The sequence below is a fragment of the Penaeus vannamei genome, chromosome 21, assembly GCF_042767895.1.
Source record: "Penaeus vannamei isolate JL-2024 chromosome 21, ASM4276789v1, whole genome shotgun sequence".
Classification (NCBI taxonomy): Eukaryota; Metazoa; Arthropoda; class Malacostraca; order Decapoda; family Penaeidae; genus Penaeus; species Penaeus vannamei.
This window is the reverse complement of record NC_091569.1, coordinates 13,958,146-13,983,325: the sequence shown is the minus strand read 5'-3', so window position 1 is coordinate 13,983,325 and position 25,180 is coordinate 13,958,146. Positions and strand designations below refer to the sequence as shown.

At 39.0% G+C, this 25,180-nt stretch overlaps 2 protein-coding genes across 17 annotated transcripts in view; one reads left to right on the top strand and one right to left on the bottom strand.

Annotated features, from left to right (window-relative positions):
- LOC113824064 (uncharacterized) overlaps positions 1–8,596 on the bottom strand; it is an 8,733-nt gene extending 137 nt beyond the window's left edge. The window contains exons 1-5 of one of the 4 annotated variants that reach the window (XM_027376806.2): positions 8,519–8,596; positions 8,141–8,229; positions 7,682–7,719; positions 1,606–1,780; positions 1–1,219 (exon numbers count right to left, since the gene is read on the bottom strand). The exon at positions 1–1,219 is cut by the window's left edge and continues 137 nt beyond it. In XM_027376806.2, coding sequence (XP_027232607.2) covers positions 1,171–1,219; positions 1,606–1,780; positions 7,682–7,719; positions 8,141–8,229; positions 8,519–8,581 — 414 coding nt within the window. In that variant the 5' untranslated portion in view covers positions 8,582–8,596 and the 3' untranslated portion in view covers positions 1–1,170. Of the gene's footprint in view, positions 1,220–1,605; positions 1,781–7,681; positions 7,720–8,065; positions 8,236–8,518 lie in introns of those variants that run through there. The other 3 variants (XM_027376807.2, XM_070135914.1, XM_027376808.2) reach the window with 3 other exon arrangements.
- A 3,674-nt stretch (positions 8,597–12,270) lies between these two features.
- Positions 12,271–23,788, top strand: LOC113824061 (serine-rich adhesin for platelets). 13 transcript variants are annotated; one of them, XM_070135901.1, is made up of 15 exons: positions 12,271–12,313; positions 14,154–14,308; positions 14,838–14,964; positions 15,275–15,419; positions 17,318–17,456; positions 17,742–17,841; positions 18,117–18,276; positions 18,610–18,705; positions 18,827–19,466; positions 19,655–19,806; positions 20,036–20,144; positions 20,392–20,657; positions 21,274–21,363; positions 21,582–21,945; positions 22,194–23,788. In XM_070135901.1, exons 2-15 carry the CDS (start codon positions 14,170–14,172, stop codon positions 22,439–22,441), a joined length of 2,775 nt encoding a protein of 924 aa, XP_069992002.1. In that variant the 5' UTR covers positions 12,271–12,313; positions 14,154–14,169; the 3' UTR covers positions 22,442–23,788. The 13 variants fall into 13 exon arrangements, with proteins under 13 accessions (XP_069992002.1, XP_069992008.1, XP_069992012.1 ...); XM_070135907.1 differs by having other exon boundaries at positions 12,278–12,313; positions 14,093–14,308; positions 18,613–18,705; XM_070135911.1 differs by having other exon boundaries at positions 12,278–12,313; positions 14,093–14,308; positions 20,048–20,144; positions 20,401–20,657.
- The last annotated feature ends 1,392 nt before the right edge of the window (positions 23,789–25,180 follow it).

Below are 25,180 nucleotides of genomic sequence, written 5' to 3'. Positions count from 1 at the left end.
AAATATTTGTCAATTTTTATTAAATATTGATTTTGAAAACGAGCAGGTAATGTTATTTAAAATACTGTGTTGTGTAGTTTTTTTTCTTTGTAAATATGAATAAAATGTAATAATTCATACATTTTTTACTGAATTCACATTTATATAACAAAATCACAAAACTTGATAACTACGACCAATTAGAATTCGCAGCTTCTTCTGACTTACATGATACAACATACACTATAAAACATAAAAAATGCAAACAGGAGACAATTAATCTAAATCTAAAATGAACTCTGAAAAAAGTTATTTATCCACAGGTGAAAATCCAGGGAGGTGGACCTACCATATGGAAACTAAGTAGATCAATAAAAGGTATATATTTTTGTGACAGGGACGTGACATTTTTTTTTTTTGGGGGGGGGGAGAAAATTTAATTTTTAAATTTCTATTATTGCTAGAGTCCGGCTTTTCACAGTAAAGATTTAGAGGCCCGTATCCATCAAAATATACAATAAGTGATGGTCTATATCACTTATAATGTCGATATTCTATCTAATTATTCATTCGTGTAGTAAATAAGATAAGAAATTTATCCATTCGGCCGGCATATCAGTAGACTGTACCCTCCCCCCTACACTTCCCATGAAAAAATATATGGTACACCCTCTCACACCGTTTTCAGAAACCTGTGTTTAATAGCATTATGGCAGCTGATGCAGACAATGAAGTAAACATGATAAAAAAAACAAAAACAAGAGTCAATAAAGGACGCGGAGAGAAAAGGACAAAGGGATAATCAAAAGCGCCTGAAAAAAAAGAACAAAAACAAAAAGTATAATGAAAGAGAAGGAAAAAAGATAAAGCAAAAATGTTAGGAAAGGTATGAAAGGGAATTAATATATTCACAATATCGAGCGATATATTTAACCGGTTTCGATTATATCTTCAGAAATACATGCATTTTTGACGAAGATGTCTTCGAAACTCTCTTCTGTTGCGAAGGTATTAATTCTCATTCATATCTTTTCTGCATTTGGCACAACAAATAAGGATAAAAGATGTGAGTCAACATCGCGACCAACGATTGTTTAATTCCCGGAAAGTCTTTTGTTCTCATTGTTTGCAGGCAGGAAATGGCGGGTTATGACGTCACAGGATCGAACGGTCGGTTAGTAGTCGTCTTCATCAGTGTTGCCGAATAAGCAGTAGAAGATGGACACCAGGAGCATGATCGCTGGGGAGGGATATGGAATATGTTAGTTGATTTATTATTATTCTTTTGTTGTTTTTGTTATTTATCTTGTATTCGTAATTGCATTAAGACTAAAACAATTCTGGTTCAAATACAGATCATAAATCCAAGACACATCTGCTTATACAGACATGTTACGTTACATGCAGACGTACGCGAACGCACGGACACACGTGCACATACACACGCGCACACATACACTCACACACACACTCTCTCTTTCTCTTTCTCTCTCTCTCTCTCTCTCTCTCTCTCTCTCTCTCTCTCCCTCTCTCTCTCTCTCTCTCTCTCTCTCTCTCTCTCTCTCTCTCTCTCTCTCTCTCACGTACTGAAACAAAATAAAAAAATAAAAAAAAAGTGACACTCACTGCCAATGACGAGCACAATCGGGCCGAGGAAACCCATCACGCCCATGCTCTGGATCATGACCATCAGGTAGGAGTCCGTGGGCGCGTAGGCGAGCACCGTCAGGATAAACCCGGAGACGAAGAGGGAGAAACCGAGGTACGCGAAGATCAGGAGAGGCACTTGTCCCACGGTGGGCTGTAAGGGGAAAGGGAGAGTGAGGGGGAGGTGGGAGAGGAAGGAGGAGAGGTGTGGGAGGAAGGAGGGAGGGGGAGAAGGGAGAGGAAAGAGGAGAGGGTGGGGATAGGGGGAAGGGAGAGGAAAGAGGAGAGGGTGGGGATAGGGGGAAGGGGGAGAAGGGAGAGGATGGGGAGAGAGAGAATGGAGAGGGATGAGGAGTGGGTGGGGATAGGGCGAAGGGAGTGGAAGGAAGGCGGGGATAGAGGGAGGGGGAGAAGGGAGAAGAAGGAGGAGTGGGTGGGGATAGGGGGAAGGAGGAGAGGGTGGGGAGACAGAGAAGAGAGAGGAAGGAGGAGTGGGTGGGGATAGGGCGAAGGGAGAGGAAGGAGGGTGGGGATAGAGGGAGGGGGAGAAGGGAGAAGGAGGAGAGGGTGGGGATAGAGGGAAGGGGGAAGGAGAGAGGATACGGGAAGGGAAGAGAGGGAGAGGGATGAGGGGTAGAGTGAGAAGGGAAGAGGGGGGAGAGGGATGAGGGGTGGGGTGAGAAGGAGGAGAAGAAGCGAGGATAGGGGATGGGGGGAGGGAGGAGAAGACAGAGGGAGCGAGGAAGGGAGGTGGATAGAGGAGGAGGAGAGAGAAGAAGGGGAGGCGAGGGGTTAAGGAGGAAGAATAAGAAGAGAGAGGAAGGGAAGAGAGAAAAGGGAGGAGGAATAAGAAGAGAGAGGAAGGGAGGGGGAGAGAGAAGAAGGGGAGGCGAGGGGGAGAGAGAAGAAGGGAAGGCGAGGGGTGAGAGAGGAAGAATAAGAAGAGAGAGGAAGTGAAGGGGATGCAGAGGAAAGGGAGGAGGAATAAGACGAGAGAGGAAGGGAGGGGGATACAGAGGAAAGGGAGGCGAGGGGTGGGGAGGAGAGAGAGAGAGAAGATGAATCGAGGTGACCGATCAAGTGGTAATTACTTTTTCGTGTGGCATTTTTTATCTAGCTTTTAATTTGTTGCTGACAAACGCTAAGGTGTATGTGAGCATTTAGAGTTGTGTCGCAAATCGAAGTAAGTTTATTTTTGATGTGGGAATATATCAAAATGAATAGTTTACCAGTAAATTATTCTATCAGTAAACTCATTTTCTTTGGTTCATTAACTAAATCACGTCGAAGTTCATAATAGATTTATGTTAGATATGCATTGAATTTGTGCTAAAAATAAATTTCAGTTTACGTTTAAACTGAATTTGTGATATGTCAAAGTTATGTTCGAATCATATTTGCGTTTAACATAAAATGATGTCAGATGTTTTTACTTTATCGTGGATATGTTTTATTTTGATGTGAAAATTATTTTCAATTTGGCATGAGATTAATCATCTTAACATGTCATAAAATGATTAATTTCATTTTGATATTTTAATTTTAGTTAATAAGGTAATAATTTTAGTTTGGCATAAGAATACTCTAGTTTTACACACAAAATTAGATTGGCATTTTATTTTTATTTTAGTTTGACATAAGATAAACAATTTTAATTAAGATTATTCATTTTGGTGTGGCATAGAAAATATTCAATTTGATAAGTAGATTGAATTTAGATGTAGAGATTACAAATTATCTAATTACAAACTGGAAGTCACTAGTATGGACGGAAATGAGTTATTTTGACGTAGAAGCAACATTTAGAAGTGAAATGTCATTCGTTTTGACAGATAGTGAAAAAGCTTTAAATTTTACTTGTTTTTATTTTTTAGAATCTAAGGTTATAATTATGTATTTACCAAATGCGAAACTAGTCATCAAAATGTCAAATCATTAGTTTACTCTGATATTATCTATATACAAAGCGAAGAAAGATATTTACATTTACAATACAATTACAATATTTACATCGTTTATGTAGAGCAGTAAAACGAATCTACATATATGTTATGATACCACATCTCATCTCAATATCATTAATATCCTCCTAATTACGTGTATTGGTGTTAATCTGTGAGATACTGTAGTCACCTATACAATTATTGTAATTTAAATTAATGCAATACCATTATTACCATTTTCATTACCATTATCATATTTCAATATTGCTAGTTCCATCAGAACGTTATTACTCTCCGTGAGTAATATTGATACTACAGATAATTGCAATTCCCTGTCAGTATAATAATAATTACTATAATTACTAAGCATATATTAGTTCATCCATGGAGCTATGACTGTTCAAAAGGTTGGTATGAAAGTATTTTCCGGGACTGATAAAGCATATCCGTACATCCGGGTATCGCGCTGATATCAGGAACAGCTGATAAGACTATAGTTCTGTGTCTCCATGTCTGTTCGCTTTTTATAATTTCTGTTTTTATTGCTATGCTAGAATGAAAAGCTTGATGATGGTGATGATGATGATGATGATGATGATGATGATGATGATGATGATGATGATGATGGTGCTGGTGGTGATGATGATGGTGATGGTAATGATAATGACGATGGTGGTGGAGGTGGTGGTGGTGGTAGTGGTGATGATGATGGTGATGATTATGATGACAATGATGATGATGATAATGATGATAGCCATTGTGGATGGGGGGGCGGGGTTACGTAACAGCACAAAAAGGTAATTAAAGGTGCAATAAGCAAATATGTTTGGACAACATTGGGCTTAGCCACACCTCAGGTAAAAAAAAAAAAAATCATAAATATCTTTTCATAACTTTTGGAGTTTTCCTGCTAACCAACCAACCAACAAACTAACCAGAGCTACCAAAAACATATACTCCTTAAGGCGCGGTTCAACTGGTCTTGCGTACGTCCAGAACCCGCCTTGTGCCCGATTGCCCAGCCAGACGGGGGGGGGGGGGTGTTTCAGAGGCGAGAAGCACCGCCGTAATAGACCGCACGTGCCCAAGGTCTATCTGTATAAGTACTTATATGGGCCTTGCACGTGCCTCCCGCCTGATTAACACCGTGCACAGTACTTCTCGGTTGAGCAACGTGGAGCACGAGGACGTATTCCGTTTCACCGTAGATTCGTCTTTCATGGCGGTTTTTTTTTTTTTTTTTTTTTTTGAAGAAAGAAGCACGGAAACTGATGTACAGATTCAAAATTATTAGCGTTAGTCTGACGGGCCGTCGGTGTGAGTGTAGATCCTCAGTTTCAAATTAGACAATTCTTGTTTCTTTGTTTTTGGTAATAAAAACGAATTTTGTGATTATAAACTCCAAATGTTTTACATGAAAACTAATATAACTTTTGTTGACTTTATAGATATTGATAATTTCTCTAAGCGAATTACAGACACTAATTTTACATTGCACCCAAGAAAGCCCGGAGATCCCCGAGGAAAAATAACGGTATGAGTCGTGTTAACGCTCCCCTCCACCCCCCCTCCCCCCCCATATGTCGCACCCGAGTGACCGAATCGGCCCAGACAGCCGCGCTCACGGCCAGACCTGCGCGGACACAAGAGGCAACAATATTGATAACAACAACAACAACAACAATAATGATAATGATTATAATGATAATAATAATGATAACAACAATAATACTATTAATAATAATAACTAGAAGCACTTAGAGAGGGCATACTTCCACGATGCAATAGGGTCGCTGATGCAACAAAAAAATCCTGGATCCGCATCATGATCCGGGTCACCACCAATATTTTTATTGCATTATCATTTATCATTATCATCAGTTTTCTGATTATCATGACTCACCTAATATATATATATATATATATATATATATATATATATATATATATATATATATATATATATATATATATATATATGTATTTATATATATACATCTTGATGCAATGCAACCAAATATTGTAATACAGATAATGCTTAACAATAAATATAACCATAATAAAGACAAAAAACAAACAAACAAAAACAGCAACAACTGTGATAATGACAAATACGATAAAATTGATAAAATTTATAAGGGCACTGATAAGAACTACGATTGTGACAAATATTGTTGATAATGATTATGGAGACGTTAATGGAGATAAAGGAGAGAATTGTAATCATAATAAAAGTTATGACTAACTTCAACAAAAATGCAGTTGATCATTATGTCCATAACAATATTAATGACAATAATGACGATAGCAAGAGCAATGGTAATGATGGCAACGATAACAATGATAATAATAGTAATGCTGAAATGAGAATTGCAACGATAATAGCAAAAATGATATTAACGATGTTGTAGACAACGCTGCTGATCACTTAATGATAATGAAAATGATGATGATGATGATGATAATGATAACAAAGATATAATAGCAACAATAATAATAATGGTAATAATCGTAACAGAAATAGTAATAATGATAATAATAATAAACATCATTATAATTAGAATAATAATAACAATAATAATAATAATAGTAGTAATAATAATAATAATGATCATGATTATAATAATAATAATAATAATAATAATAATGATAATAATAATACTGAAATTGATAATAATAATAATGATGATAAAAATAATAGTAACTGAAATGAAACAATGATAATAATACTAACTATTATCATTGTAATACTTATCATCATGCTAATAATAACCATCACAACATTAATGATAATGATAATGATAATAACGATAAGTAACGTACGGTAATAACGACAAAAAATTATGATAATAATAGTAATGATAATGATCATAGTAATAATAATATCAATAGTAAAAATTATAATCATCATAACATAATAATGATAATAATGATAACAATAATAATAATAATAATAATAATAATAATAATAATAATAATAATAATAATAATAGTAATATTAATAATGATAATAATAATAATAATAATAATAATAATAATAATAATAATAATAATAATAATAATAATAATAATAATAACAATAATAATAATAATAACAAGAACAATAATAATAATAGTACTAATAATAATGCTAATAATGATGATAATGATGATAACAAGAATCACTCAGAGAGCGCATACCTCCGCCAAGGCAACAGAGTCACTGGTGCAATAAAAATCTTCGCACTTGAAGAATTACATTAAAATCACCTCTTTCTTGTTATGGCATCTCAGTCGGGCTAAGACACGCCTCTGGTAAAAAAAATCTATTCATAACTTATTTATTCTGCTAATCAGCTAACCAACGCTACCAAAAATATAACCTCTTTGGCGGAGGTAATAACAACGACAACAATATGATGATGATGATGATAATAATAATAATAATAATAATAATAATAATAATAATGATAATAATAATAATAATAATGATAATGCTGATGATGATGATCATAATGATGATAATAATAATAATGATGATGGTGATAATTATAATAATAATGATAATAATAATAATAATAATAATTGATAACAGTAAAAAATAGTGATGATTATGATAATTGTATAATCATAAGGGTAATAATGATAATGATAATAATGATAAGGACAAAAATTATAAGTATAATAAATTGTAATAATAATAATAATTTGGATTTTAGTTAAAATTCAAATTAGAAATTAAAATGATTTAAATCTTAGTGATACTCGTAATGAAAATAATTATGACAATGATCATAATGACAACATAATACTTAAAATTGTGATAATGATAACAATGATAATAGCATAATACTTATAATAATGATGATGATAACAGTGATAATAAAGATAGTATATCATTTATAATGATCACGACGAAAACATTAATGATAATCATCATTACCATAATCATCATCATCATCATCATCATCATCACCACCACCATCATCATCATCATCACCATCATCATAATCATTATCATCATCATCATCATAATAATAATAATGACGAGGACAACATTGATAATAATAATGATAATAATGGAATAATTATCAGCAGCAAAGACGCCACCACTCAAAATAAACTTCCTTTACCTTCCTTTCTCCGAAGTCGTACCCCATTTTCTGGAATCCTGTAGGGAGCAAAACAAAGTGAACTTCACTAACTCGTTTTCCAATAATTACTTCGGAAATATTGATTGGCAAATATGGCTGAAGTTTAGCAGAAATCTTATTTTAATGGTTTATTGGATCTTGTTCAATTAGGTTTTCAAATATTGGTCAATTAAGGACATATTTTTAGCGCTGTATCCCCCACTTAATTTTGATCAGATATGAAGGAATCAACACTGAAAAAACATTTAATTTTTGTATGAATAGTGACCTATGTCAATCCTCTTTCACTCTGATGACTCGAAAGTCGAATTTTGAATGCGTTAGATTCCGTATGGTGAGTCAAGGCAGTGTACATTCACTCACTCTGACGTTCAGTTTGGTGAGTGAAGTGAGTAAATCCTGCTTGCCCCTCTCACGAACTCAGCAGTCAAAACTCACCGCGTTAAGCTTGTACGATGAATAAAATGGGCAGTTCTTGATTCAACGCGAGTGCCCAGGGCCCGTCGAAGGCGAAGTATCATGTAGAACTGTTAGGGGAATGGTTATCGGCCTTTATCTTATCGGTAGAGTTACCAATCCTGCGTTAATTCAGGTTACCTGGCCTGCACACGCGATAAGCAAGGCAGGTACGAGTCTTTGTCTTAATGCACCTACATGAAAATCAGTAATTGAAGGTGATGATATCTATTAATTAAGATATATAACGCTACAATTTACAAGGATATATTTTACAAATTCTGTAAGTTTGGAAGAAATACATTGTCCTCTTTTTCAGCTTTTGAACAAAAATCAGTGACACAGAACAGCATCACGTACTATATATACTTTGCAACTTTTTTTGCAACTTTCAGAGAGCAGAAGGCCTGAGAGTCTTGGCATTCCTCTTCAAAGCGTGATCAATAACCTAGCAGAGCCTCTTCGCGTAATTTCTTCCCGTGAGACTGACATCTAAGATCCCCAGGCATCTTGTTACTTGTCTTCGTGTTCCTCCTCCTTTGTCCCCTCGTCCGTGAGGAGGAGGAGGAGGAGGAGGAGGAGGACCCAGGCTCGTGTGTGACTTCTGGGTCTCCTTCTGGCGATCGAAGTGCCTTGCCTCCGATCTCGGTATTCTGCCCGAGGATGTTGGGGACGCGGGCTATGACTCACTCAGAATGGCGTGTGATAACGTCATTCTTTCCTAACTGCGCCAGCTTGGAATCTCTGACCAGACTGTGAAGCCAACAGAAAGACTGATGAATGAGAGAGCAAGAGTATGAGTTGTATGGTAAAGAAAAGAATACGTGATATTTCTTTCCCAGCAAATGATAGATAGAAAATGAAGCGAAAAAGATACAGCGAAAGGCGATGGATAAGAAGAAAAGTAAATTGTAGAAGAATAAAGAGGCGGAGAAAAGCAACAAGAAAAATACGAAACCCACGAAATATTACAGAACGTTAATAACAGCAACAACAAAAATCCAAGCTTGGCGTTTGACTTAATATGATGTTTGCCTCCCCTTTCCACTCTCAAACATAATAATATTTTTTTCCTTTGAAGCTAAATTTACTACCTGCCCCTGTTGGACATGTTAACATAGATCGAGAAGTAAGTCCGACAGAAAGTGAAGATCCTGCTGATAACTGATACCCCAGCGATAAACCGATAAGATAACATAGTTGTTTGTAACCGTCACTTCCCTCTTCCCATTATACGCTGTAGGGAAAAGGTTGGTGGGGGACAAGGGGGGGGGGAGAAGGGGGGGAGGAGCTCCACCTTGAGTAAACTGGATATCTCTCACTTGAAAACGGATATGATAAGTGTTTACGACAGTATTTTCCCCCTCCTAGTTGCCTTAGGAAATGGAGAAAAAAGGCTAGATGTGAGATGAAAGTTTGTGTGTTGGTGTGTGTGTAGAGCGGAAGAATATACATCTGTATATGTTCACACACACGCACACACACACACACATACACACACACACACACACACACACACACACACACATACACACACACTCACACACACACAAAGGCAAACAAACAAACAAACACACAAAAAAACACACACACGCGCACCCACCCACCTACACACACACATGTATGTATGCGATACGGCTTTTCTGTCAGCCATTTCCGTTTTTGTTTTTCTTTTATCGGCATAGAGTCCCATCCACTCCCATTAAAAAGACTCAAAGATCAGCTTTTTTAATAAGTAGGTTAGACGTAACGGTTTATCCTCCGCAGATCAAGTTTCCATTGACGCGAGGGCTATTCTCTGGTCACACATATCCCTTTACTGTTATATATAAAAAGGGTGGTGTAATTTTTTTGTGCGGGCGGGTATTTACCTACGCGTGGATTCGTGTGGGCGGGTATTTTTCTACTCGCTGTTTGGTGCGGTCATTTCCTTATATGTGGATATGTGTGGGTGGTCATTTCCTCATATGTGGATGGTCGTTTCCTTATAAGTGGATATGTGTGGGTGGTCATTTCCTCATATGTGGATGGTCGTTTCCTTATATGCGGATATGTGTAGGTGGTCATTTCCTCATATGTGGATGGTCATTTCCTTATATGTGGATGTGTTGGTGGTCATTTCCTCTTATGTGGGTGGTCATTTCCTTATATGTGGATATGTGTAGGTGGTCATTTCCTCATATGTGGATGGTCATTTCCTTATATGTGGATATGTGTAGGTGGTCATTTCCTCATATGTGGATGGTCGTTTCCTTATATGTGGATATGTGTGGGTGGTCATTTCCTCATATGTGGATGGTCGTTTCCTTATATGTGGATATGTGTTGATCATTTCCTTATATGTGGATATGTGTGGGTGGTCTTTTCCTTATATGTGGATGTGTAGGTGGTCATTTCCTTACATGTGGATGTGTGGGTGGTCATTTCCTGATATGTGGATATGCGTGGGTGGTCATTTCCTCATATGTGGATATGCGTCGGTGGTCATTTCCTTGTATGTGCATATGTGTGTGCGGTCATTTCTCCTACGCGTGGATTTGTACGGGCGGGTATCTCTACGTGTGGATTTCTGCGGACGGGTATTTCTCTGCGTGTGGCTTTGGGTGGGCGGTCATTTCCTCACGTGTGGCTTTGAGAGGGCGGATAATAATTCCCTGTCGCTCCTTCGAGACACGTTTCCGGCTGGGTAAATATGCGCTAACGTCCTTTTATATTTTTCTTTCCACATTATTTCTTTTCGCATGATCTCACTGCATATTTCCCTTTGCTATATAGCACATTTGCCCTTTCCTGGTACAGTCACGGTCAAAACTCTTGTCAAAACTGTTTCGAATTCCGTTTCGAGCATCAGGTTCATACCACACTTTTTATATAGAAGGCAGATTCGAAGCTTCGATTCATTAAAAGACTTTTGTCCGTCACTGTACGAATACTCAATACTGTTGTTTTCATGTTTTAGGTAGAGTAAAACCATCTTTTACTATTAATTACTTGTTCTCAGTAGTTCGCATATGTAAAGAAACAAGGAACAGTATTCATAAGTTCTTAATTTCTTTACCTTGGCCCTTTTAAAAAATCCTACCAATAACAGGAATGAAATAGCTCTATCACCCAAAATCAGCATCTTGTACCGGAACTAATGTCAGCGATATTAATTCATGTACTAATCTTCTCTCCCCTCTCTCGTTGATCCCGCGGTATCCGAAAATGCAATTCCCGATATCCGGCCATGTTCCTCGGCGAATATACGAAAAAGAAAGGAAATCCTCGCCAGGTGACCATTATATCCGTAATGGAGCTTATCGTCGCCAGCAAAGGGGACGCGAACTTCTTTCTTTACACTTCTTTCTGCAGCTGGATATTGTGTTCGCCTCATAATTAGTGGCCATAAACAGTAATACGTGAAGGAATTGAGAATTGAACCACTTACCATTTATATATGATTTTTTCCCGTTTCTGTGCTCCCTACCAAGTGTTAGTGAAAAGTAAACAAACGATAACGAAGCTCAGGATAAAATCAGTTAATTCAATTCAGATTCAAAGTCGTGGTTTAGTTGAGAAATATCCGTCCACTCAAAATCACGCGTTGGGAAATACTCTTCTGGTAAAAAAAAAAAAAAAAAAAAAAAAAAAAAAAAAAAAAATGGCGGAATGAGAAAAGTCCGATAGGAGTAATATTTGAATTCTGTTCCTTGACCTCGGCCGCAAGTAAAATTGATAGTCTTTATTCGAAATCATATGTTTTGTTTGTTTCCAGGAAAAACGCATGCGTAATAGGCATACATACACACACACACACACACACGCGCGCGCGCGCGCGCGCAGAAACAAGCATAACACACAAACACACGTTTATATAATCTTATTCATAAAATAAGGATTAAACCACGTCCTCACGTGAAGTTATAGACACAAATGCATATTTATATCCTTAAAATATATTTCACAAATAATTTTAGGCAGATTTAATGTATCTAATTAAACGGTTCACATATAAGCATTTAACATTCATAGCTACTATATACATGTTATTTTATCTTAAGATCAAAGCAGTTAAAAAAGATCAGATATAATCTATGTTAGATTTTCCCCGGGTAAAATAAATCAAAATTAGTCTCGTATCCCTCCGTGGTTTGGCTGACGACTTCTGAAAAGGTTCGATCTTATTTGTTTTCCGACTCTCAAAAACTCCTTTTAAACTACGGATTCCTACTTATTAACGATATCAAAGGATAATTAAGGGTAATAGTTTTAGATCAGGTACGTTTTGGGTTGAATTGGTGGCCTGATTTTTAAAGAATTAAAAGGGAATAAAAAAAAAATAGGTGTTTATCTGTTCAGCGGATCTATTTTCAGTAATTTCCCCTTTAAAATTAGTGAATATTAGGGGCTTACGTGTCGTTAGATGCAGTAAATCTGTTTGATTATCATATAGTCCGTGTAAATGAGTAAAAAAATCTTATTTCTGCACAAGATACGTTAAACATTGCTGTTTTTTTCTGCATTGAATTATGCCTTTCTTGGTCTACAGTTTTTATAGCCTAAGGATGTTGTTAAATTGATAATGATAAGATTCAAAGATGTATTTTAATAGGGTTTGTACATACGGCGAAGTGTAGGCTTACAAGGGAATTCTTAGTGGCCAAATTGTAAATATTCCGTATGAAATAAGATCATTTCCTGTCATTATTTTTAATTTCTCTTTCGATTACTTTGCCGATCGTTTAGTAAACAGGCCTACATAATTTTTTTTTTATTAATGCTTTATTTCTCGAGTATGTCTATGTGCGTGTGTGCGTGCCTGTATATGTGTATACAAACACACACACACACACACACACACACACACACACACACACACACACACACACACACACACACACACACACACACACACACACACACACACACACACACATATACAGAGAGAGAGAGAGAGAGAGAGAGAGAGAGAGAGAGAGAGAGAGAGAGAGAGAGAGAGAGAGAGAGAGAGAGAGAGAGAGATTGATAATTTTAAGTATAGATATATATATTCTCAGATTAATTGCTCGAAATCGTGTTTATTGAATATTTTGTTTAAACTTACATCGATGAGATAAACATCAATATGCTCACGATAATGCACAACAAATTACCTTTAGATGTGTATGCTCTCATTATATATATATATATATATATATATATATATATATATATATATATATATATATATGCATATATATATATACATATATATATACATATATATATATATATATATATATATATATATATATATATATATATATATATATATATATATATATATATATATATATATATATATATATTGCGTGTGTGTGTGTGTGTGTGTGTGTGTGTGTGTGTGTGTGTGTGTGTGTGTGTGTGTGTGTGTGTGTGTGTGTGTGTGTGTGTGTGCGTGTGCGTGTACGTGTGTGTGTGTGTGTGTGTTTGCGCGTGTACGTGTGTGTGTGTGTGTGCGCGCGTGTACGTGTGTATGTGTGTGTGTATGTGTATGTGTGTGTACAGCTTACGTACTAGCTTAAATACAAAGATGCATCCCTTACCTTAATGCTTATGACATATTTTGTTATTTATTAACTGTTCCTAATGCCATCCGGTCACCCATCTTTTGCCTCGACCCCCCCCCCCCCTGATATTTCCACAACCCCCCCAAGGCGGACGGTACCGCCTACTTTGGGAACCAGTGCTCTATACCATATTATATTTCTCTGCCTCTCTCGTTATTTATATATTACCATCTTGTTACCTACCCCCATCCACTCGTTTATCTACCTCTCTCTTTCCAACAAACTCTACCCATCCGGCAAGCCTCTATTACCTTCATTACCCTACATCCTCCGTCTCCGCATCTCACTCTCCCTATCCTATATCTCTCTCCCTATGTATCCGAAAATATCTCCACCTCCCTAGCACATCCGTCGATCAGCCTTTCGGACTTCGAAACTTGAACATCTCCCGTCATCTCCTGCAGAACACACGGAAGGGAAATGGACTCAATCCTGCTGGAGAGAGGATGTTCGGCGGGGGGCGATGGAGAAGGTCCTAACCTCGGGTCGGTGGACGCCTTATCCTCCGTCTTTGCCAGGATGCGCCGCTCGCACGCCGAACACAGCCAGGCTTGTGATAGTACGTGTGGTGTTGCTATATATGGGGTGTTTTTGGGGGGGAGTGTGGGTATGTGGGTGTTTGAATGTTTGTGTGTTTTTTGTTTTGTTTGATTCTTGTGCTTTTATTTTTGTGTGACTGTTGGTTTATTGTTGTCTTATTATTTTTTTCATTTTTTTGTCCATTTCCATGTATTTCTTCGCATCTTTTTGTGTCTTTATTCATATCTTTTCATGTCTTTGTTGATTTTTCATGCTTGTTGATTTTTTATGCTTGTTTTTTATGTCTGTTGATTTTTCATGTTTGTTGATTTTTCATGTCTTTCTTCGTATCTCTTTGTGTTTCTATCATTCTATTTTCATTTACACATTCATTTATTTCCATTTACTTATTCTGCATGGTATTCTAATGTAAATGTTTAGAGTAGAGAGTCTGTGTCAAAATTAGAAAAAAAATGTACCTTTTCTTTCTTCTCTTGTCCTTAATACTTCCGCCGTATTAAGGACAGAACTTTTTTTTTTACGCAAATTCGTTTATTATCATCTCGCAGCTCTGGAGGGCTTGATCGCACAGGGGAACAGGGAGCAACAGAAGATAAAAGCAGAGATAGAACAGATTAAAGAGCGCCTGCAGGCCAAGGCGACGAGAGACCCCCACCAAGAAGCCGTGGTGGCCAAGTAAGGCTCTCGGATGTTTCTCGGCCTCTCCTTTTCTGCTATTTTTTTTATAGAGTTCTGTTCATACGAATACATGCACACGCTCACCACCCACGCACACACACACGCAAAACACACACGCACACACTCACGCACATACACACATACTCATATACTCATATACACACATGTACACATACACAAACACACATATATACATACGTACATATATATATATGTATATATATATATATATATATATATATATATATATATATATATATATATATATATATATATTGTTTCTCCCCTCCCCCCTCCACCCCCGCAGCCTTACATCGAGCGTGGCGATGATGCGGGAACAGATCCGGGTCGCAGAGACGGAGAAAACCCGCCTGCAGGAGGAACACGAGGCGCTGAGGCAGAGGCTGGACTCGCTGCATCGATCATACCTCACGCGGTTCGAGCAGATCAGGGTAAGAGGCCGAGAGACGCAAAGAAAATGGAGAAATCGGGGGAAAGGAGATAAGGGTAGATTAAAAGGGGAGGGAAGTGAGGGTAAGAGGGGAGGGTGGGTTGAGTGGGGAGGGAAGTGAGGGTGAGAGGGGAGGGTGGATTGAGTGGGGAGGGGAGTGAGGGTAGGAGGGGAGGGTAGATTAAGTGGGGAGGGAAGTAAGGGTGAGAAGGGAGGGTGGATTAGGAGGGGACGGAAGTAAGAGAAAGAGGGGAGGGAGGATTAAGTGGGGAGGGAAGTGAGAGTAAGAGGGGAGGGAAGTAAGGGTAAGTGGGGAGGGAAGTGAGAGTAAGAGGGGACGGAAGTAAGGGTAAGTGGGATGGGAGGATTAAGTGGGGAGGGAAGTGAGAGTAAGAGGGGACGGAAGTAAGGGTAAGTGGGGAGGGAAGTGAGAGTAAGAGGGGACGGAAGTAAGGGTAAGTGGGGTGGGAGGATTAAGTGGGGAGGGAAGTGAGAGTAAGAGGGGAGGGAAGTAAGGGTAAGTGGGGAGGGAAGTGAGAGTAAGAGGGGAGGGAAGTAAGGGTAAGTGGGGAGGGAAGTAAGAGTAAGAGGGGACGGAAGTAAGGGTAAGTGGGGTGGGAGGATTAAGTGAGGAGGGAAGTGAGAGTAAGAGGGGAGGGAAGTAAGGGTAAGTGGGGAGGGAAGTGAGAGTAAGAGGGGACGGAAGTATGGGTAAGTGGGATGGGAGGATTAAGTGGGGAGGGAAGTGAGAGTAAGAGGGGAGGGAAGTAAGGGTAAGTGGGGAGGGAAGTGAGAGTAAGAGGGTAGGGAAGTAAGGGTAAGTGGGGAGGGAAGTAAGAGTAAGAGGGGACGGAAGTAAGGGTAAGTGGGGTGGGAGGATTAAGTGAGGAGGGAAGCGAGAGTAAGAGGGGACGGAAGTAAGGGTAAGTGGGGAGGGAGGATTAAGTGGGGAGGGAAGTGAGAGTAAGAGGGGACGGAAGTAAGGGTAAGTGGGGAGGGAGGATTAAGTGGGGAGGGAAGTGAGAGTAAGAGGGGACGGAAGTAAGGGTAAGTGGGGAGGGAAGTGAGAGTAAGAGGGGACGGAAGTAAGGGTAAGTGGGGAGGGAGGATTAAGTGGGGAGGGAAGTGAGAGTAAGAGGGGACGGAAGTAAGGGTAAGTGGGGAGGGAAGTGAGAGTAAGAGGGGACGGAAGTAAGGATAAGTGGGGAGGGTAGAGTAAGAGGGGAAAGTGAAGGTAAGAGAGGAGGAGCATAGACGAGTTTGTGAAGCGGGAGGGGAAGAAGAAAGTATTCTAATTGTATTTTTAGTTCTAGGGGGAAGGTGTCTCCGAGGCTGTATTCTTGTAGTATAGGAGTGTGCTTTCGTTAACTCTAATGCTGTTATGGAAGACCGACGTTAATGATAGCTTCAAAGAATGTAAATGGTAAATATATTTGTGTTACACCCCATTAAGCCCCCACAGCCATAATCAGCCCAGGTTAAGAAAATGAATTACATCAAACAACAGCAGCTTCATAGTATGCTTCCATTGCAACCCTGCAAGAGTTCCTTTAAATCAGTGTTTCTCAACCTTTTTCGATTGTCGCTTTTTGATTTCGGTCTTCACCTGGACTAGCAGCCCAGAATATGTGATAAATCTAACTGTTTTCATGTTTTAGAACTTATGTCATTCTATTTGTATAGGTTTAAATTACTAACAGAATTAATTTCAATAAATCTGAACCTGGGAGAGAAAATAAGTGTTAATTTATTTTATTTGGGTGTCCAGCTGTGGATTTTTTTTTCTTTTTTCTGTAAAAATCTTCGGTGACCTTCAGAAAACCCCTCGCGACCATGGGGTTGGGAACCACTGCCTTAAATCAGTAGACATTCTCTTAATATAATCATTGACCTACACAGACCCGATACGCTGGACGTCTAGTGGACAATACAAAGCTGGAGTTGAAGCTTAAGATGAGCCAGCTGGCGGAAAGAAAGAGCGCGGCTGCTTCCAGAGTATCCAGCTTGGAAAAGGAAAACAAACGGAAAGGACTTGAAGGTCTGTAGCGTTTTAGAGGTTGCAGGTAGGAAATGTTGACCAGCGTTTTTAGCTTTACGACTTTGGATTCCAGTTCTTGAATAAAGGTGGTTTAAGATGCCACGTTACAGGTAAAGACGTATTAAATAGCAGCATTGTCAAACAGGTACGGTAAGTCAGTTGTTTCATCTGTCTCGTTACAGAAAACTCATGGTAATTATAATAACCCTTTGTAATTATGTCAGGTATCTGACATAATTAGTAAATTAAAAACCCTCTAACTCCTATAACTCTTTGTCCCTTCAGACTGGAAGAAATTTCGGGAGATTATCGTGGTGCTCCTCAAGTCACGGAAGAAGCTGGGTGAAGAATGGGACAAGAAACGGCAGCAGGAAACCCAAATCAGGTAGGAAGCCGGTGGAGAAGGGAGAGAGAGAGAGAGAGAGAGAGAGAGAGAGAGAGAGAGAGAGAGAGAGAGAGAGAGAGAGAGAGAGAGAGAGAGAGAGAGAGAGAGAGAGAGAGAGAGAGAACTTTAAGTATCCGTATATATATATACACATATACAGTATCCATATATATATATACACATACACATGTGTGTGTGGGTAAGTACTGTATAATGAGCATGTGCATTTGCTACTATCCATATATACATGTTAATTAAATTGACTCACTTATCAGGTCACTAAGAGAAGCAATCCATCAGAAGGAATTAGAGCTGACAGCAAGGAAGGAAAGGGAGGCCACCCTAGAGAAAGAAAAGACCACGGCTCGAGCGAAGTCAGAACAACCCTCGCCACGCCCGCAAAGGTGGCTTTCGTCCTTGCAAAAAGTATCGCAGGTTTGTACAGTGATGAGTGGCCGTGCTTCCTCCTTCTTTTAGTATTTGTGATTTGTGACTTGCTTGTTTGTGCAGTCACGCCCCCCCTAAAATAACGAACTTGTCGAGCATGTTTCGAATATTACCTTAAAGTGTTCGAATATTGTGATTTTTTCTTATTACAGAGGTTTCTTACTTCGGTCCCGAGGTGACTTTTATCCGTAGTTACACAAAAGACTAGGAAAAGACAATATGGCTGATACAGTGTACAAAACAGCTGTGTGATATCCTTTTGAAAACGTGCAAAGAACGCCCCCATTGGTCATTCCAGTATTGAGTGTTTATTCCTTGCAGCAGCCGGAGGTGAAGTTGACAGCGCAGACTACAGGCAAGGTCAGACGTGACACACCTCGTCCCAATCGCTTTGATACTGGCCTCGATCTGCTCAAGGTGAGGCCTTTTTGTATTTTGCGGGGCGTCTGGTCTGTGTTTTTTTTGGGTAGAGCAGTCAAGGGTTTCAGGGCTTTAAATTTGTCTATTTTCCTACTCACAATGATGAATATTTTGGCAGGCGTCTAAGTTCAGGAAGAAGTTTCATCTTACCGTCTCATCTGGAGACTCCAGAAGCGAGGACACTCCGGATACTCAAAGTGTCACTGAAGAATCCTCAGATGGTGATCGTGTCACCTCCCAGCCTGGTCCCAGCTCGACGCCCGCTCCATTACTCAACCTAGGTCAGAGTCCCATACTAGTTGGCAGACAGGCCAGTTTGCCTGTAACAGCCAAGGATTCTAGATATGGAGCCTCTGCCCAAAGTCTTCCTCCCTCAGTACCCAATTTGGTGTTCAGCTCCAAGGTGAAGCAGGGTCATCTTCCCACGGGTTCTATTCTTAGAGATGGCACCCCTAGCCGCCCCTGCACATCCTATGGCCAAGATTCCACCAGCTCTCAGGAGGAACACAGGACGGTGGCAAGTTCCTCTCATCAGAGTTTTTCTGGGTACTCGGGACACTTGGCAGACGTGTCCAACACCTCGGAATCGACCCCAGACCAGGTTTCGGTCGGTAGAAGCCCCTCGTGTGCCAACACTCCTTCACCCTCCATTTCATCTGGCTTTCGACCCCGGTGCTCAACTGGTTCCAGGGTACCTACATCGACCTCAAACTTTGTGAACGAGTTGTCATCCATCACAGAGACCGAAGTGTCAATGGGTAAGTGCTGCCAGGACTTTTTTCTCGTATGGATGGCAATAAAAAAGACCCTAAAGAAATTTGATAAATCTATAAGCCTCGATACACAGGTCTTTATTTAATAAGTAGTCTAGGCAGGAAATGCGATGCAAGATTCTCACATTAGTTATTAGTATGTATAATTTACATGGTACAATAACCAATTTTAGATGAAAAGAACCAAAGTAGTAGTTCGGAAGACATTTGGTACACACCTCCGTCACCCTCGCAGCTGCATACCAAAGAGGTCCGACAGGCTTATGTCTCGTCGCTCCTCAATAGCCCCGAGTTTACCTTTAAAAAAGCGCCAACTCCTCCTAAGGTTTGCATATTCTGTGTGTCACACATTGTACATTGTTGATATTATGCCATAACAAGTATAATTTATATAACTGTAAGAAAGTGTCAATTCCCAGTCAACTCCTGTCTGCATATTATTTATGTCTGTGATATATATGTTGATAATATACCGTATTAAATAATCATTTGCATAACTGTTATAATTAACACACATGGTTTAGAGGCAATATTAAAACTAAACTATCCTCTAGCTTTTCTCACAGAGAATGGGGCCATCTGAATCATCTAGGCAGTCAGACATGGCACAGAGTAAGATTTCTTCGTCTACAGCCAAGAGCCACAGTCAGCAGCATCTTGGAGGTGGGCATTATATTTCACATATTTACAGAGCGTTTTGTTATTTTTTTTCTCTCTTTTAAACTAATTGGTTATTAGTGAAAATATTAAATAAAATATATCTAGTTTTTATTTGAAGTTCCTCAGAACGACCTCAAGAGAGACATTCACAGTACCATTACAGTATGTAAAACATTACTTATTCATCGTGGTTGCAAGTGATGACTATTCGTCACTTTTGTTATTTGTGTTTTATATTATCCCTTCTTAGTAGTTTCAGATCAAGCACAGGAATACGTAGCAGGCCCGCAACCGAAGTCTACAACAGGAGAGCTAGAAATGGAACAAGAATCAGGCGTGGGGGAAAGCCCGAAATGCCGATCCAACACCATTCTAACATCGACTCCAGGAAAGACACAGATATCCAAGAAAGATTACACAACAGAATATACTACTACACCTGAGTGTTCAGACCTAAACAAGGCAGGTTTTTTAGAAGACATGGAGTTGGAAACTGAGGAAGCATCAGGCCAAATGGTAAGGAAAAATGTATCATGAGGAGTTAAGAGGATGGCGTCGAAATTAGGGATAAGTGTGAAAAAATCGTGTTTAATAATAGACATTTTAAAGCAAGGGTTCACAACCTAGGGGACATGGTCCTTGGAATACTTTTTGTGGGGCGCTATGGAGCAATATGAAAAATATGACTTCGAATTAAACAGAATTTCGTCTAGCATAAAGTAATTACAGATATTTCTCTTAAATATCAATAAATTAGAATCTTTCCTTATAGTATCCGTGTCCTATAGCAATTGACATCATTACGCTTCATAACTAGTACTAACTGAATCTGAAAAGTTGACAAGCATTGAACGGGGCCATGGAGATTATTATATATCCGTCGGTGGTCATAGTAATAAAAAAAAGTTGGAAACCACTGATTTAGAGATATCGTAGCTAGGGGAAAGGTTGTTGTTCAAAACAAAGGGCTGACATTATTGCAAAGAAAGTCCAGGAATTACTGAAAGCGAAGTGGTTTATGTATCACTTTTAATACTTTAGGATTACGGAAAGAAAAAATATATTTATTTAAAACACCTTTTAATATACCAACGTGGATTCCCACAGACAAGTAATATATTCTTTTTTGCAGATGAACAGCCTTCAATTCCAGTCTTCACAGGGCTTTATCGTGGAAGCGGATGGAGATGCTGATGGCACTAGAACATCCGGCACTGACCAGGTCAGAAGGGCTGCTTAAGACAGAGAGTCGAACAAATCATGTTGACAATAGAACTGATAAGCTGTATCACTGCTATTGCTTTCGGATAGTCCAGCTGCACATATGCTCATATGATTCCCTTGAATTCTTAATACACCTTTCCATAGAATAGATTATTGTGGTGTAATCAGTGTGGCAGTAAATGGGATTGTGATTTTTTTTTTTTTTTTTTTTGCCAGTGTAAATCTGTTTCATTTTTGCAGGCTGATAAGTCTTTCATTGGAAGTGTGGAAACTTCCCATTATGCTTCGCTAGTTAGCAGAAACGATTCGGCCGTAACAACTGCTCCTTCAAGCAATACCTCTCCTTCAGAAGGCAACACCGCATTCACACACTCATCTCCTTCTAGCACTGCAGAGGTCCACAAAGACCTTTTAACATTTTCCATGTGCGTCGACACGTCGTCGAGCAGCGCCAGTTCGAGGCACCCGAAGCCTACCTCGCCAGGGAGTTCCTTCAACTTCATGTTAGGAGAAAGTTCGGATTCTGGCAGAGGGACGCCCGGAGCTCTTCGTCTCTTTGGTTCGCCAGAGGACGCGGATGGTTTGTAGACGTAACTCTGTGAAAACAAGCTGAATATCAGTTACCTATTACGACAAAACTATACCACTAACTGCAGTGTTTCTTCATATTTGTGAACCGTTTTATCCCTTACACTGTTATTTGTGTAATATTATGGGCTGCTTTTCCAGCATAATCAAGTCTTTAGTGCTGTGTTTAGGATTACTTTTATAAGTCTCTTCGTTCAATTCGCCTTCTTTATTCCCCATAATATCCTGTCATTTTTTTAGGTTTTGACAATACCAGCGAGGAAAGTTCCGGTGTTAACTTCTCACTTTTCGGGGACTCCCAGCCATCTCAAGAAAGCGACAGTGGAGGAAGCTACTTTAACTTCGGCTTCGGCGGGACACGTGGTTCTCCCAGCACCCACTCCTCTCCCGGCAGCTTCATTTCCTCGTTCTACGATAGCTCCTCCTTCTCCTCCTCCTCCCGGAGTTCCGAGAGGGAGGGCGGCGGGGCAGGATTCAGGCTTTTCTGAATGAAAGACCTTGTGCAAGACGGTGTTTCTGTGGTAGGAGGGCTTTGTTAGGGTATGGAGATATGACGCTTTTCTTTTTCTTTTTTTTAGTTTCGGTTTTGGACATGAGAAAATGTTTTTTTGTCCTGACTTAGCAGATATCGAAGAGTTCGATTTGTTTGTTAACGGTATATTAGGGAGCGAGATTTTGGTCATGTGAGTTAATGTGCTAAAAAGTAACTGAAGGAATTACGCTGACAAACAGTTACCCTATTTCAAAGATATAGAGTTGTGTTTAAAGAAATGTTTCGAGTATATGTATATATATTTTCTTTATTTTTGAGTTCTTATTTCATTCTTATTTCATCGTGTTTGATATAAAATAAGGATTGTCATTTATTATTAGTTGAATTTACCTCAACAAGTTATTTTTAATTTTCATTTCATCTAACTTCCCTGCAAAAAGTTAAAATTGCAGATTTCAAACAGTTTCTCTGGTTTCTATGGTCTCAAGCAGACAAACTTTTGCAATCACATTTATTCACAGTATTACTGAATTGCCAAAGACATACTTTATTCCATCTTACTTCAAGACATATTAACTAAGTTCATCATAATGAGACGCAATACAATTGTACAAACTTTAAAGGCTTAAGTAAATATCAAGAACTTTATGATTACTCACCATACAACAAAAAGTGATGCAGTGTCCTAGACAACTTGGAAATCCTGTTGACAAAGCATTCCAACATACAAGCATACTTTACACATGGGGGATTACTTATATCTGTGAAACGCTCGAAAGGAGTAGAATTAAAAGAATGATTTCATTCTTATCTCTAACCATAATAACTTCCATAAGCCCCCCAACCCTGCTGTCCGTAACCATAACCGCCCTGTTGAGCTGGATAGTCCCATCCTTGGTAATGTAAAGCTCCATACCCCTGTGCATAGGCCTGGTTGTAGCCTTGGTAATTTGTGTTAACCGCCTGTTGTTGCTGTACTGTTCCTGTTGTGCCATTGACTGTCTTCTCTTGGCTCTTGGTCAGATCGCATCAAGTCCCCGGTTAAACACCTTCATAGCTGTTTCCTTGGTACCGTTGCGTCTTTCAAGGTCAGTCTTTCCAGTAGCCATAGCAATAGGGATAGCGACCAAGGAATCCATCATAGGCTTCTCGTCCGGATACCAAATAGCTCTTTAAATCAAATAACCGTGTAAGGAACGAGAGGCATCCAAAGTTTTACACACAAGCACACTTTCTTGGTTCCTATAGTCACGGCGATTGGTTTGAAAACGAAAGAAAGGCTTACACTTGGATTGATTTGAATGAGGATTATTATGTTTTATCTAATTTGCGAAATGAAGTAAGCAAAGGCAATATCGTAGAGAGAAGCTAATGATTGACATATGGGTTATGTCATATATTTATTCTTTAGTATCAGTGTATGCAGTTTGTTACATACATTGCGTAAGAATCTGATTACGATTAAATATTTGTCTTTTTTTTTTACCTTTTACATTTTGTTTAAAGTACTTTGCCGTATCACTTTTCAATTGATTAATAGCTATGATGATAGGTAATTCGGAGTTCAGCCTTAAATATATTGTATGAAATCTCACTGCCCTTTTTCTACATTTCCTTATGCTGTAATATCAAAGCCGACAGTATAGCTTCCTCTATATCTGTAAAGGAAGTCGAGTTTTCGCATCCAAGTGTTGAAGCAAAGTTGATGTTATAATACCATCCTATCAGGCAAGAACACACATAAACGCACGCACACGCACGCACATACATGTCTACACATACACGCATCATATCATCATCGCACTCACATACATCATACACGTCCACACAGACAAAAATACACCCACACCCGCACGCACGCACGCACCCACCCACACACTCACACTCACTCAGGGCGCACCAACGTCTTATGTCAGTATATTCGCGAATCTTTTCCCTTTATCATTCAATGTTTAAAATATAATTTTCAGAGATTTTTGGATTGCCTTTTAGATTGTAAAAATTCTCAAACAATGATTTTACCCATAATTTGTTTGACTTTGTCGGGGAATCCGAATATCAGGAACGTCTGAAATGAGACTGATTTTCACTTCGTATATTTGGCAATGTCTGTTTCTTTTTCTTTCTAAGCTCTGTCTGTCTGTATCTGTCTCTCTCTCTTACCCAGACAAACACTTAGGCACACACACACATTCTCTCTCTCTCTCTCTCTCTCTCACACACACGCGCACAACACAAACACACACAGAACCCCCCCCCCCCCACACACACAAACACACCCCTACCTACCTCTACCCCTACTCAAAAAAGACTTCTTCAGTCATTACAGAATCTTTATTTTATCTTCATTATAATCAATTTTGCATCAGAAGAAGGTATTGAAAATTAAGGTATTGAAAGGTACTGAATTGTGCTTTTGTTTTTTGTTTTCCCATCTTTTTACATTTTTATACTGAAATGAAGACCCCAAAATTGTGTTAGGCTTCAGGCAAGACAATCTCTCAAGACGTAAGAAAGCATGACTTAACTATTCTGGAATTTCCCAGACAACATCTACAGTACCCTCCTGAGTTTCCAATTAGTATCTAATGGTGTCTCATGATAGTGAGAAGCAAACATCTAAGGACCTCATCAATATTATTTTTTTAAGTATTTGCTTTAGTTTCACACTCAAGAAAGGAGAAACATTTTTTTGCTTCCTTTCTCTAAAGGGTTCGTTACTAAAACAATCATG